This window comes from Arachis duranensis, chromosome 3, assembly GCF_000817695.3.
Source record: "Arachis duranensis cultivar V14167 chromosome 3, aradu.V14167.gnm2.J7QH, whole genome shotgun sequence".
In the NCBI taxonomy this organism is placed as follows: domain Eukaryota; kingdom Viridiplantae; phylum Streptophyta; class Magnoliopsida; order Fabales; family Fabaceae; genus Arachis; species Arachis duranensis.
The window spans coordinates 120007387-120021504 of NC_029774.3; the positions used below are offsets into that span (position 1 = coordinate 120007387).

Genomic DNA, 14118 nt, shown 5'->3' on the forward strand with positions numbered 1-14118 from the left:
CATATGTTCCTCACTAGCCATAGTTAACAAATACAATGGCTGCAGGGACAAAGAGTGTTATGCTAGCGCTCTTGGATACATTCCCCCTACATGTACATCATAATAATGCATCTCCACTCTGCCAAGAAAGGAGATTAATGATGCTTTCATGTATTAGTGGTCGAACCAACAACATAGTTAGAGCGAGGCAGAAGCAAATTGCACCGACCGTAGTGGCGGCTTTGATTGAGAGTAGTGAGAAGAGGGATTTGAACACAACCACCATAACCAAGTTAACTGCCGATGTTGCCGTGAGAAGTGGTAACAACAACAACAATAACAATGTGTTTGCAAGCAACATGAAAACTCTTGTCAACATTTTTAGGCCTACTGTTCAACCCCACGCCAACAAAGGTCTTGTTCTCCAGCTTGTTAGCTCTGATCAACTTGGTCCTAGTAAGAATCTCTTTCTCTTTCAATCGTAGAAAACCTCTTTTGATACATATATGCCTTATTGTTTACTTAAATTTTGATGCATTATTATGTATTATATATATGAAATATGAAATGAAGATGGTAAGGAGGCAAAGTTGAGCGAGGAAATAGTGTTGGAGTGGCCCGAAAACGACGTCGTATTGGGAGGTGAAGGAAGCATCAACACCTACAAAGTTGAATTCTGTGTGGACTCTGACTTTGGAGTACCTGGAGCAGTTGCTGTCCTTAATCGCTATGACAGTGAGTTCTTCTTGGACAGCATAAACATTCAACAGCTAAATCTTCATTTTCCATGCAAGTCTTGGGTGCAGCCTGAAAATAAAATTGATCCCCACAAGAGAATTTTCTTCTTTAACAAGGTAACAATTTAACTACGAAAAATATACATGTTCCAAGTTACTAATTATTAGAATAATCAAACTCTTACGTGGCAGGTGTATCTCCCTTTTGAGACACCAATTGGATTGAAACAAGTTAGAGAAAGAGATCTAAGGCAGATGAGAGGCGATAGTAGAGGGCGTAGAAAATCATGTGACAGAATATATGAGTATGATGTGTATAATGATTTAGGTGATCCTGACAAGGGAGATGAGTATGAAAGGCCAACACTTGGTGGCCAAAACAACCCTTATCCCACACGTTGCCGCACTGGACGTCCACCTACTAGAATTGGTAACTTCAATTTCACATTGAAAAATGTTACATATCTAGAACTGTTAAATAATAATTTAGTCAAATACGTCAAATCATCTAACGATTTTCAACTATTAACTTCACATGAAGACAACTGCATGTGAGTTTTCGCCTAACTAGAAATGCGGGTGTGATGATATCATTTACTTTCTAGATTCACATGCGGAATCAAGGCCCAGTGGATCAGAGTCAATATACGTTCCTAGAGATGAGGAACTAGCAGACATAAAGAAGCATGACCTTGATCGAGCGAAATTGATTGCGATTGCTAGGAACATTGTTCCTGCATTATTAGATAAGATGGGCAATGAAGGTGTTCTCAACATCCATAACTTCATCAGGGAGTCAAGGCACTCTCATTCTAATTTGGGTGGCACTATAGAAGAACTTTTTAAATTTGATCCTCCAAAGATATTTTCAAGTAAGTGGACATGGAATGGTGTGTTTTCTTGTTTTAGATAAACAAATTGTTTAAAGGGAGTTGAATGATTTTCAGGAGGAAAATCACACTTTTTAGAAGATGATGAATTTGGACGCCAAGTTCTAGCAGGGCTAAATCCTCTCAGTATTGAAAGGCTCAAGGTACCTAGTTATGTCTCAAGTTTATCGTAGCATTTCTAAACTTGACACCAAGCTTTCTGATGCTTAACTTTGTCATTTTCCACTCCAAAAAGGTTTTCCCACCAGTGAGCAAATTGGATCCCTGTAAGTCAGCACTAAAAGAAGAACACATTATAGACCACATCGATGGGATGTCCATCCAACAGGTAAAAATGGAAATGGTTGTCATTCCAAGTTCACAACATAACATAACATTATTTCTCTGCTTTCAAATTGTAGGCATTGGAAGACAACAAGTTGTTCATATTGGACTATCATGATATCTTCCTACCCTTTGTTGATCGAATTAATGCTCTTGATGACCGCAAAGCTTATGCAACCACCACAATTTTCTTCCTCACCAAAATGGGAACTCTAAAAGCCATTGCTATACAGCTTGCTCTGCCGACAATGGATCCAAACACTTCATCCAAGCAAGTGCTCACACCTCCTGTAGACACCACCACCAAATGGCTCTGGCAACTTGGCAAAGCTCATGTTTGCTCTAATGATGCTTTTGTTCATACATATCTGCACCACTGGTATGAAACTCTAATTGGTGGAGGGAGTGTGTGTCGAATTAGTATATAAAACAGAATGAGCACAAATAACGCATTTCTTTAACAATTTGTAAATATGATAACAGGTTAAGAATACATGCAACTATGGAACCATTCATAATTGCTGCTCATCGACAATTGAGTGTTATGCATCCTATATACAAGCTTCTGCATCCCCATATGCGTTACACACTCAAGACAAACGCCACAGCTCGTGAGACACTCATCAACGCCGGAGGTATCTTAGAGACTAACTTCAGTCCTGGAAAATATTCTATGCAGATCACTTCTGCTGCATACAGAGATTGGTGGCAATTTGACCAAGAAGGTCTTCCTACCGATCTAATAAGAAGGTAATATACATTATACAATTGTTCTATGATTATGACTTATAATCTCATAAATCATAATCTCTTGTAGTTTCAACTTTATGCAGAGGCTTAGCGGTTCCTGATGAATCACAACCACAAGGTGTTAGATTAGTCATTGAAGATTATCCCTATGCAGCTGATGGACTCCTCATATGGTCCAGCATAGGGAAATTGGTGAAGACTTATGTGAACCATTACTACAAAGACGTTGACGCCATTTCATCTGACTATGAACTTCAATCTTGGTACAAAGAATTCATCAATCTCGGACACCCTGATCATAAAAACGCTAGCTGGTGGCCTAAACTTTCCACCCCTGAAAATCTCATCTCCATCTTAACCACCATTATTTGGATTGTAACAGCACAACATGCCGTGTTGAACTTTAGCCAATACCACTATGGTGGATATGTTCCAATGCGGCCGGCGTTGATGCGAAAACTAATTCCCAAGGAGGGTGATCTTGACTACATAGACTTTGTCATGGATCCACAGAGATACTTTGAGTCATCACTTCCGAGTTTATCTCAAGCAGCAAAGTTCATGGCTGTGACTAGCATAGGCTCTGCGCACTCGCCGGAAGAGGAGTACATAGGAGACAGAAATGACTTGTGTTCTTGGTTGGAAGAGCCCGAGATCTTTGATGCCTTCAAACAATTTTCAATGGAAATAAAAAATATTGAGACAGAGATTGAGAAAAGAAATGCTGATAAAAAACTTAGAAACAGATGTGGTGTTGGAGTTACACCATATGAATTGCTTATGCCATGGTCAGATCAAGGGGTCACAGGAAGAGGGGTGCCAAATAGTGTAACAGCTTAACATTCTAATATGTGCGACAGAGCAATGTCCTATTGTTCTCACCTTAGGGGGCATAATTCATCATTTGTTACCTTATAAAAATATCAAATAAAATAAAATGAAGTGAAGGATTTCTTAAATTAACCTCTAAAAAAAGGGTTGAGTAGAAATTTATGGTCAAGTCAAATGTTAAAATTAAAAATATTCACGATATGTGAATTCAAATGGTGTAATCAAGAACAGAATAAATGTGTTCCTATGCTTCCTATAGTTGTCAATGAATACCGCAAACAATGCATTCATCCGTAATAACTAAAAAGAGAAATGCTCTAACCGGATAGCTTGAGCATTCATGCCTTGGAGATATTACCTGCAAAACACTTCGGAAGTGAGGAATGTCAAGTGAACATAGATGAGAATGTATGTCTTTCCGTTTTTTCAGGTAGAGTCCAAAGGCATATTATATTCACAGCTATTCATGGTGGGGGTAGTGCAAGTTATTGGGTCATACACCATTCCAGAAAACAATCACAAATCCAAGATAAAGGGAACTAACAAATTCTTTAGGTACCATCCTCATTTGTACATAATCCTACTTATCCAAAACGCACGAACATGGTTGTTAATTTAATCGTACTTCTCTCTCTAAGAGGGCGTCCCTGATGCTTTGGTGAAGCCAATCGCAGGCGAAGTCCTTGACTTCCCTCTCAAAGGATGCCCTCCAAAAGGCCATGACGATGCAGAGGAGGGTGCAGCCTTCGGCGAAGAAGGCCTGGAAGTCCTTGTCCTTAACGAAGGATACCCTGAAGAGGATGAAGACAATGGTGACAAGGAGCACCCCGAAGAAGGAATCGGAGGTCTTGATCACTGAGTGGAGCATGCATATCATCCCAAATGCTGACTGCGATCCCATTCTTCTTGGAATTTCACATGATTTTTTATTCTCTCAACACCATATTCATAAAAATTCATAATCCTCCGCCTAACATCTTGGAGCAACAAAGTTCTTTGGGTTTTTTGAGGCAAATATTCGTAGTACTTTGAATTGGAATGCCAACATAAGCGACAGATTTTCCAAGGTATGGAAGGATGACACACGTCTACAGCTGAGTCAAAGTTCAACTCCGTGCATGTTGGAAATACCTAACTTCTATTATTATATTTAACAATAGATAGAGGTTTACTATTTTCTGACTTCTTGATAACAATATTTATATTATTTACTACCAACAGTGCAAGCCCAAAAGAATATAGCAACTCTACTTTCTTAGCGAGAAATAGAAAACAGAAAAATAAATTGACACTCAAAAGTATAGTGTGTTAAACGAAAATGGTGTATAACCTGCAACAAACATGTGCATGACAAAAACAAGGCACTGGAAAGTATAGAGCGAATTCTTGTAAAATATGTTATAGCAATAGGGATAAAGATATGTGCAACAAATATGTGCCTTCCTTCTAATACAATTCAAACAGAAAACCAATAGAGTAACTACCCAATAGCTTTGTTTATCTGTGCTTCAAAAGATACATCAAACCATCTACTTTGTTTAGCTATTGCAAAAATTGCAGAGGAAGTCTAACATAAAAGCGAAACAAATAGCATTTCCCTGCAATTTTCTAGCCCTTTAAATATCTAGCAGGAGTGTAGGACTATTAACGAATCAATGTGTAATGATCCAGTACCAGGCAATAAGTCAAGCTGGATCCCATGTAATATATGGTCTACATGAGGCAGCTGTTCAAGGAGAACAAACATTCTGAAGAAAGATCCAGCTGAAATACCATGTGCAATATAATTGAAACCCGTAGCTTTTCCATGTTATTCATCTATCAAGTTGCACTTCTCCTGTAATTTCAACTGGCTCCTACATGTTCTTGTAGAGCATCGCATGTGCTTGGATTTGAGAATTTCTTCTATTGATCCCAATAGTTTCTCAACTGTGACATATGCAAGAGAAGGTCATCTCTGCCCATTCCAGTTACACTGCTGGTCATGATCCAAGGGGGATGTATCTTGTAGTTTTGCCTGATTATTTCTTGAAAATCCCTTATGTTCTCATCAGGCCTTTTCCCCTTTGCCACCTTTATTTTGTCACATTTGGTGAAAACAAAAGTGATTGGTATCTGAAATTCATGGAGGTTTAATCATTAGTGAAATTTGGACTTGAATCTCAACATTTAACAGTATTAATTTTAGGACTCTATGAAAAAGCACCATACATTATTGCGTCCAAGCCAATTCGCACAATCCAAGTCGATCTTTTGAGGTGGAACACTTGCATCAATGAGAAGCAAGACAGCCACTAGAGTATCTCTATTCAAAAAGTACCCTTTGGTGAACGAGGACCAGTCCATTTTAGCAGCTTCAGGCGCTTTAGCAAAGCTGCACAAAACTCAAACACAATCAACAATGCTCAATCCCCTCCAACCTAAAACGGACCTCAGGAAAAAAAGGACATGGATGGAATCATGGAAGAACATAATTGAAGAAAACATGGCAAGCCTGTGGAGCAACATAGGTACCAAAAGTATTCAAAGAAACTTGAATTATTATTAACCAAGTCAAACAAGGAGGATACCTAGCTTAGCTCCATTGTTTCAGAATAAACAAATATCCTCCTTCCCCCCACAAAAGATACCTTTATGAAGCAAATAAGGGAAAGGAATCAGCTTTGCAAATTTTACAATAAGATGTAGACTTAGTTAATGATATTGCCCACTAGAGTTTGTTGATTTGATTTGATAATAATTAAAATCACACACACACACACACACATAGAGAATAAGAAAGAAACATAAACATAAAGTATAAGAAATTGAGTAATGCTGTGAGTGAGTGACTGACCCATAACCAGGCAAATCCACAAGGTACCAGCTTTTGTTGACCAAGAAGTGATTGATAAGCTGCGTCTTCCCTGTAAGTGCAAGAAACCAAATTAGCTCTACAAATCACACATAAGAAGAAGAAGTAGAAGGAAGGAAGGAGAATGACCTGGTTTCTTGGAGGTGAGGGCAATCTCTTTCTTGCGAACAAGGGAATTGATAAGAGAAGACTTGCCGACATTGGAGCGACCTAATATAGCGAATTCGGGTCGGTCATCTTTGGGGCAGTCCCTGGCCTTGCCGCTACTCTTCACGAACTCCACACCCTTAATGCGGGAATCGCCTGCGTAGGGTCCGATTACGATGTTGGATCCTGGAAGAACCATTGAATCGTCGACTTCTTGGGGTTCCACTCCCGGCGGGACGAATAGCACCGTTTGGATGGCTGCTGCAGAGGAGGAGAAGGTTGCTAAACGGGGAAGAGGGCGCCGCAAAGAGAGGAGTGAGAAATATGATGATGTTGATGAAGGAAATGGGATTTGGGGAGTGAGAGTGAAGAATCGAGTTCTTAGCGCCATTGTTATCTTTCTTCGTTTTCCTTGCTCCAACGATTTAATTAAGGGTGCCTCCAGCCCTTTACGGCGTCGTTTTGGGACTAAATAAATAGCCACGGTCACAGTAAAGTTGCAAAATGCAGTACAAAAATAAGTGATAAATATTAAGACAAACCAAACTCCTAATAACTGAGAGCAAATATTTCCTCCTATAGTTCCCTGGATGGAACACTTGCTTACATCCAAATTCCTTGGAAGAATACAAAAATATTTAGGAAATAAACAAAAGAGAGAGCATTGCATAGTGAGGCTAATTTTTTTTTATATGGAAGAAGATTATGTATAATTCATCATTATGGATAATTGGTGTGTTTTTTTTATATGAATTATTTTTTTTAATTTTAAGCAACAAATTTGACCCTCAGATTTGAAGAAGTATAGAAATTTGAGGGTCAAATTTCATAGTATTACAAGACCGAAGATTAGATTTATATATTTAAAAAATTTTAAAATAAAAAACTCAAATCTAACCCTCAGTATTTAAAAAAATAAAAATAAAACCACAAATCTAATTCTCAGATTTGGAGCATCAAAAAAAAAAATTAAAATCCACAAAATTGTTCATCCACACAAAAAAAAAAACACACCAACTCTCTACATTATTTAAAAACACCACCACAATCTCAATAATAAAAATAAAAAGTTCTGCATAGTGACTAATAGTATTTTTTTTTCTTATGTTTAAATCCTTTATTTAATGCAAATTTAATCCGTTATAATCTTCCCTATGCCATATAAGTGTATTTGATAGAGTTCAATGCAACTATAAGAGGTTGCTTTTGATGATTTACATTTTACATTTTCTTAAAATGCAAGCTAAATATCACTTCTAATTTTTAAGTTAAAAAGGTGTTTTCAAAAAGGAAATCTTCTTGAAGGGATTGGGAAAAGAAAACAATACTCGCACAGATTTAAGTAGAGTAAGCCAACTTCAAATTATAATTGCTCAAGGAGTATCAATTCTATTTTATTCATATTGCTATTGCGTTATAAGAAAGAACAAGGTCACGTGAGGAAGTACTATAGCAGAATGGGTAGCCAAGTGAGGAATTCAGTGGTAACCCATGTTTATAAATAATTATTGAAGATGTTGCTATATGTACAAAAAATTAATTTAGATAGACAATTGCACAAAATAACAAAAAAAAGAATGAGAGAATCAAATTACAACATACATCTTGCATCTTCTCCTCCTGCTCTCCAATGAATGATTTTCGTATGTGGAATTTCAGAAACAAAAGAAAAAAATAGTATAATCACCCAGACAAAACTCTTTTTAACTTGTTGTGTCCATGTCTTTACTTCCAGCAACAACTTTGCGGTGGCGCCTATTACCAGTTTTCCTATCTCTTCCACGCCTTCCCGGCCCTCTCCTGCTGGGTGGACTTCCAACCTTTTCGCTGACCACCTCGAGAATTGGAGCTGGCGGAGGGGGTGGTTGAACATGACCTGCTGGTGGAGCCAGCCGCAGCAATATATCCCTGTGGTATTTCTGCATTCACAAAGAAGAGAGAGTAGGGGTTGATCAATTGAAATAAGATTAACGAGAGACAATGAAAAAACTATTAAAACACAGTATAAGTTAGTAAGTGCGTTCGTGTCTGTGCCTGAACCACCATCTTTTTTCGGGAAAAGAAAAACTATGACAGCATACATATAGTTTAATCAGATACTCAAACATGATTGTGGGGAAAATACCTGAATCACAAAGTTGCGTCTTTCACAGTCCAAGAACATGTTAAAATGAAAATCCACCTTCGACAAAATTTTATCCCTGACGGTTGAGAAACTAATCTGGTCCCTGGAAGTAAATCTGTCAACTTCATTGAACCAAAGACAAGTGAAAAGGTTGCTAATCGGCACATGCTCTCGTATTACAACACATCCTTCAGGAACATCTGCAAACCAGCCACAAAGTTTCAGAAAAACAATGAAACGGGTGCACCTCATCCAACATGGATATAGGAAGGTTTTCCTACCACTTGTAAGAGGAAGCTTGGCCTCTGTATATGGGGTCAATCCCTCTCGCTTGTAAAACTCAATCTGAAAGTCGATAGAGGCATTGTCATACTTTTTGGCAGCTTTGTTTGCCTCGGCCTCAACAAATACATCAAAGCGCCTATAATGCTTTGATATTGCAAAAGTTGCATTCTTCCTCCACAAAAACCTAAATATGGGGGGAACAGAAGTAGCTTAGGTGCCAAAACATGTACTGTGGCAGGTTAAATTAAAAATTCGTCTTGCATGTGTAGTCGGAAACAACAAATGTATAAAATATGACTCATAATTAATAGTAACAAAGAAGATTCTACCTTTCAAGAATTTTATATGGATCAACAACAAGCTTAAGCTTCCCATCAACCCATATAGAATAGCGAGCATTTGGAACCAATCTATGCAACAGAAGCTTCGGAATCTGTGGGAAAAGTTAATAGAAGTTAATAGGTACATAAATGTACTACTTTAGGAAATAGAATACACAACAGCGTCTAACGGAGATTTGAGGCTTTCTGTATCATACACAAGCTAAGAATTTCATTTTGAATTAAAAGGAATCATAATGCTACTACAAGAGGATCTAGCAAGTAACAGTACATCCACTGAGCTAATTATTTCTTCCCCTCCCCTCCCAATGTGAGTGTAAGTTAGCATGGCAATATTAACTCCTTCAAAGAAGATTATGAAAATAAGAAACCCTGGCCAACAATATAAACTTAATATATGAGCAAACAAATCATAGAGAAGAGCATAACCATAAGGGGAAAAAATGGTAACGCAGACATTCCATGTGTCAATTTCTATTTCATAGACATAATTGTGCATTAGTGCTTGCCAAATAAGAATTCTGACCTTTCCCGTCCGCCGTGCATCTGTGTAAGGAAGATTATGAGCAACGATAATTCTCCATAAGCCAATCATCTTGCTGCTTCCCAGCTTGCCTGAACTCTTTAGATATTTTTCTGTTTCTTCATCTACAAACATAAGGAAGCACACTGTCTCCTTTGAATATGTACTTATATCTGCTGGCTCATTTATCTCGTCAAAATTTCCTGAACAATATAATCAGTTTATAGTCAATTACTAGTTTGAAAGAGTAAAAAGCTGCAGATATCATATTATACAGACCAAATATAGCAGATGCAACAACTACTCCATTACACTTCTCCATTTCAAGAATGTCAGCTTCATCAATGTCAAATCCTGTGTTGCGGCCAGGTTTAGTTCCTCTTACAAATCTGATAGATGCACAATGTGTCATTGAAGATGCAGAATGGTTTGGTATCAGTGGAAAGGTACAAAGAATATGCTTTATTACTGGGAAGGTCTAATTATTATAACCAAAAAGAACATTCCTGAGTAGCTATAGATATAAGTCAGGAAATATTGAACAAAGGGTAAAAACATACCCACAATGCACACTCATTGATTCTTGTATATCAAAAGACTCATTCCTTTGCTTCAAAGTAGGATATCCACCAAAGTCTGAACCACCAAATTCTCCAAATCTACTTATATTTTCCTCATAGATATAAGTTAAATTCTTAAGAACTGGTGAAGGTGATGGTGACTTCGGCATCAGCTCAATAGCTTCTTCCACAGGAAGGTAACATACCGGGCATGCTGCATATAAACAACCCAGGAATATACATAATTAGTCTAGATCTATATTATCCCTCATCCTCTGCATCATCATGAATTACTGCAGTTTGAAGAACTATGACATAAGCAGGGATAATGGCTGCAATTCCAAATTATTTAAATACAAAATTTTCTATAAATTCTTACAGCACATGAAAATCGTAAAATAAGACTTACGCCGTGGCCCGGTACGCTTTGGGTCAGATGGTGGGGGAGGAAGAGTGAAGCTATTACATGGATGCCCCTCTGGAAGACTATACCCCAAAAAATAACTAGGGGGAGGAGGCGGTAATGCCAGATTGGTAGTCAAGCCCAGGGCACTTGCCGCAGTAGAGATCAGAGGCGAGGAATCATCTATAGACATGCTTTCATTAACATTAATGCCCTGCACGGCATTTCCTTCCGGAGAATCATCACCTGAAGGCAAGCCACACAACAAACATTATGTCCTATCCTAATTTAACTGAAATCGAGTAACAGATGCGAATCACAACTGAAATTGCAAGCCAAACTAAGCCTAACACAGGACGAACTAGACAGGGATTCGATACTAAAATTGCATAGTGAAAATTGCAAAACCAATAAAACTTTGCCCCATTAAGTGGAGTCAGTTATATAGATCAAACAACAACAGAAAAATCAGAGACATGAAAAACAGCAGTAATCACATTCCAAGACCATAATCAAGAGACAGGAATCGAGAATAGGAACCTTTTCCAACATAGAGAACCCAGATGAAGACGGCAGCGGAGATGGCGCAGAGGAAAAGCATTCCAACCTTTTTGCGACCAGCAAACTTGCAGATCCAAAGGAAGAGTCTCTCCTTATCTTTCTCCTTCACCATCTTGGAAGCCTTGCGTGCCGATGCTGCTTGAATTGGTGACACTCCGTTTTCAAGCAGAGACCCATAACTCCCAGAAGAACGAAGACCTAATGACATTATACCCTCAGCATCAACATCAACACATGCCCCTCTCCCTCTTCATCGTCATTCTCCAACACACCCTTCAATCTTCCAATGCTTACACCCCACAACACATAAAACTCTCAATTGCGGAATTTTAACGAACACGTACTTAGCAAATCGGGATTCAGTTAGCAATGCCACTCTCACTATTCGATTTCCCTTTCTGGGTGTTCAACACACAAAAGAACGTCCAAAAGTAATAAAACGGTGGGAAGAATAAAAAATTCAGTGGCAGAGAACGGAGCAAAATCGAATCAAGCTCTGGTCCGTATGTGGAAAGAGTTTAACACCTACATCAAAGTCAAATTTCGGTTGTCATCCACTCGGACAAAAATTGGGTCTCAGCAAAAATTCTCACTTTCTTCCAAAAATGGGGATGAATCTAGGGTTTTCTTTTTTCTTGTTTGTTCTTCTTCCCCGGATTGGGAATGTAGGGTTTTCTGAAATCTGAGAGTGGGAAGAAATCCGAGATCAGAAAATTGAAGCAGTATTTTCTGTTTTTTAATATTGTTATCGTAATTTGTTTTTATCGTTGATCCGGAAGTGATGATGATCTTACAGAGGAAGCAATATTTCTTCGATTATTTATATGATAAAAAATTACCGAATTGGGAGAATATTGAAAAAATAAAAACAAAATTGAAAAAGTTTCAAAAAAATAAAATTTGTGGCGCCACCCAACTGATTGCTTGACATCTGCTATCTAATAATTTGATTGGTTATGTCATTAATTCGGTGCTTATTATAAAAGTTGGAGCTTAATGTAGTTAAATCAATAAGAATTTATCTAACTTTGCCTTTTTTATTTTTTTTACAGTAAATATAATTTAATTTTATACCATAAATTTTTTTATATTAATTATATAATGTATAAATAGTTATTTAAAAAAATAATAATAAATTGTACAAATTTTATACTATTAGACTATTAGTACATCAAAATCAAATTTTTTTAAATAAAGAGTTAATTTTTGAAATTTTATTATTTTATAAATAAATATCTATTTAGCAAATTAATATTACATTGTTATTTTTCTACCGTTACTTTCTAAAGTAAATAGAATCATTATTGTTAGTAAAATAATTTTATAACTTAATATTTTTAGTTTTTATATTTCAAATTTTCAATACATTTTAATTATCTTTTTAAAGATATTTCTTTGATGGAGGAAAGAGTAATTACCAATTTTTTTTAAAACATTGTGGATATTTTAATGGCTAGATTGTTGCCTCCCTTATGTCCGTGGTTGATGGTGGTTGTCTTTCAATATTTAACGTAATTAGTTTGATTCTATGGATTATTTTATCTTGTTGTATTTGAATTAAATAAATAAATAAATAATACATTATTAATCTATGGGATTATTGTTGGGACTGAAGCCCCCAGAATGGGCTAGGAAGAAGGAATATTGGATAAATCGTTGTTGTTATTTGTTAGCCACAGAATGTAAAAGGCGATTTCCTTTTCAGTTTTCAAGCTTGTTTTTTTTCCTAATGAAAGTGTTTCTCTTACCTAGAATCTAGTTAACATGAAAAATGATTTCAGCGGTGTTGATTAGAGGACAGTTTATGGAGACAATATTTAATTTGTTGTGACATTAATTATTCTCTCTTTTTTTTATTGAATTACTTGATATGCTTTGGTGAAACTTATTGTCAAATATTATTATTGCTTCCTTACGCGGATTTCATTCGTTGTCTTCCTCTTTTCTTAGAAACATCACTCATTGAAGTCTGCACACTTTGGACCTGGAAAAGAAATATGAAAGAAAAATGCTGACTTTAAATATATGGGTCCTTGATGCTTCCACCAATTTATGGTGAAAATGGCATTCTTCAAAACAAATTAAGCCACCCCACCTTATATTAATATGTTACATATCTTATGCACGAGGTTGCTTATATCACCTCCAGAAGCATTTAAAAAACATTTGAATTTTAAAAATTTGGCAAGGGAAATACTAGATTTAGTTTCTAATATTGTGTGGTTAAATTAATCGATCTCTAAAATTTTAAATGAATCAAATTAGTTTTTAAAATTATTAATCATTTTTTAACAGATATAATCAAGCTGGTTCAAGTCTAAATATAATCAGGCGTATTAAATGGCAAGTGAAAAAACGCGCCAGAAACGAAAGAAACTATTTTTTTATTCGTGTTTTATTATGAAAAAACATTACATCTTTTTCAACAGGGGTGTTCGCGGTGCGGTTTGGTTCGATTTTTGAGAGAAAAGTCATTCGATCCGATCGTCTAATTTAACTGCGGTTCGATTTGGTTCGGATTTTTTATCAAGACCATTCGAACCAAACCAAATCAATTAAAATCGGTTTGGTTTGGTTCGGTTTGTTCGGTTTTTTTAATCAATTCAAAAAAATACTACCATACTATTTCACAAAATCATAACATTGAAATCAACTAACACAAATACACAATAGCTAACAAAGTCTTGGTCTAATGAAATTTAACGACAAAAGAAATTCAAATACAACAATTAAAGAAGTTTAAAAGTTTAATAGCCAACACAACTGAAAATAAAAATAAATTTCCATTAAAAGATAGCCAAGTTATGG

The 14118-nt window shown here is 36.6% G+C and overlaps 3 protein-coding genes across 3 annotated transcripts; 1 reads left to right on the forward strand and 2 right to left on the reverse strand.

The window, feature by feature from the left end:
* On the forward strand, positions 1 to 3639 carry LOC107480797 (linoleate 13S-lipoxygenase 3-1, chloroplastic). The gene is made up of 9 exons (XM_016100971.3): positions 1 to 435; positions 553 to 833; positions 909 to 1146; positions 1322 to 1588; positions 1664 to 1749; positions 1842 to 1934; positions 2008 to 2309; positions 2414 to 2680; positions 2764 to 3639. The coding sequence occupies exons 1-9, from the start codon at positions 36 to 38 to the stop codon at positions 3518 to 3520; spliced, it is 2691 nt and encodes an 896-aa protein (XP_015956457.1). The 5' UTR covers positions 1 to 35; the 3' UTR covers positions 3521 to 3639.
* Positions 3640 to 4885: 1246 nt separating this feature from the next.
* On the reverse strand, positions 4886 to 6992 carry LOC107480796 (GTP-binding protein At2g22870). Its single transcript, XM_016100970.3, has 4 exons — positions 6495 to 6992; positions 6348 to 6417; positions 5723 to 5885; positions 4886 to 5626 (listed from the first exon to the last, which is right to left on the reverse strand). The coding sequence occupies exons 1-4, from the start codon at positions 6901 to 6903 to the stop codon at positions 5417 to 5419; spliced, it is 852 nt and encodes a 283-aa protein (XP_015956456.1). The 5' UTR covers positions 6904 to 6992; the 3' UTR covers positions 4886 to 5416.
* A 901-nt stretch (positions 6993 to 7893) lies between these two features.
* On the reverse strand, positions 7894 to 12108 carry LOC107480795 (probable hexosyltransferase MUCI70). Its single transcript, XM_016100968.3, has 9 exons — positions 11290 to 12108; positions 10756 to 10995; positions 10347 to 10560; positions 10066 to 10175; positions 9790 to 9989; positions 9252 to 9355; positions 8919 to 9106; positions 8638 to 8837; positions 7894 to 8431 (listed from the first exon to the last, which is right to left on the reverse strand). Exons 1-9 carry the CDS (start codon positions 11516 to 11518, stop codon positions 8216 to 8218), a joined length of 1701 nt encoding a protein of 566 aa, XP_015956454.1. The 5' UTR covers positions 11519 to 12108; the 3' UTR covers positions 7894 to 8215.
* Positions 12109 to 14118: the final 2010 nt, after the last annotated feature.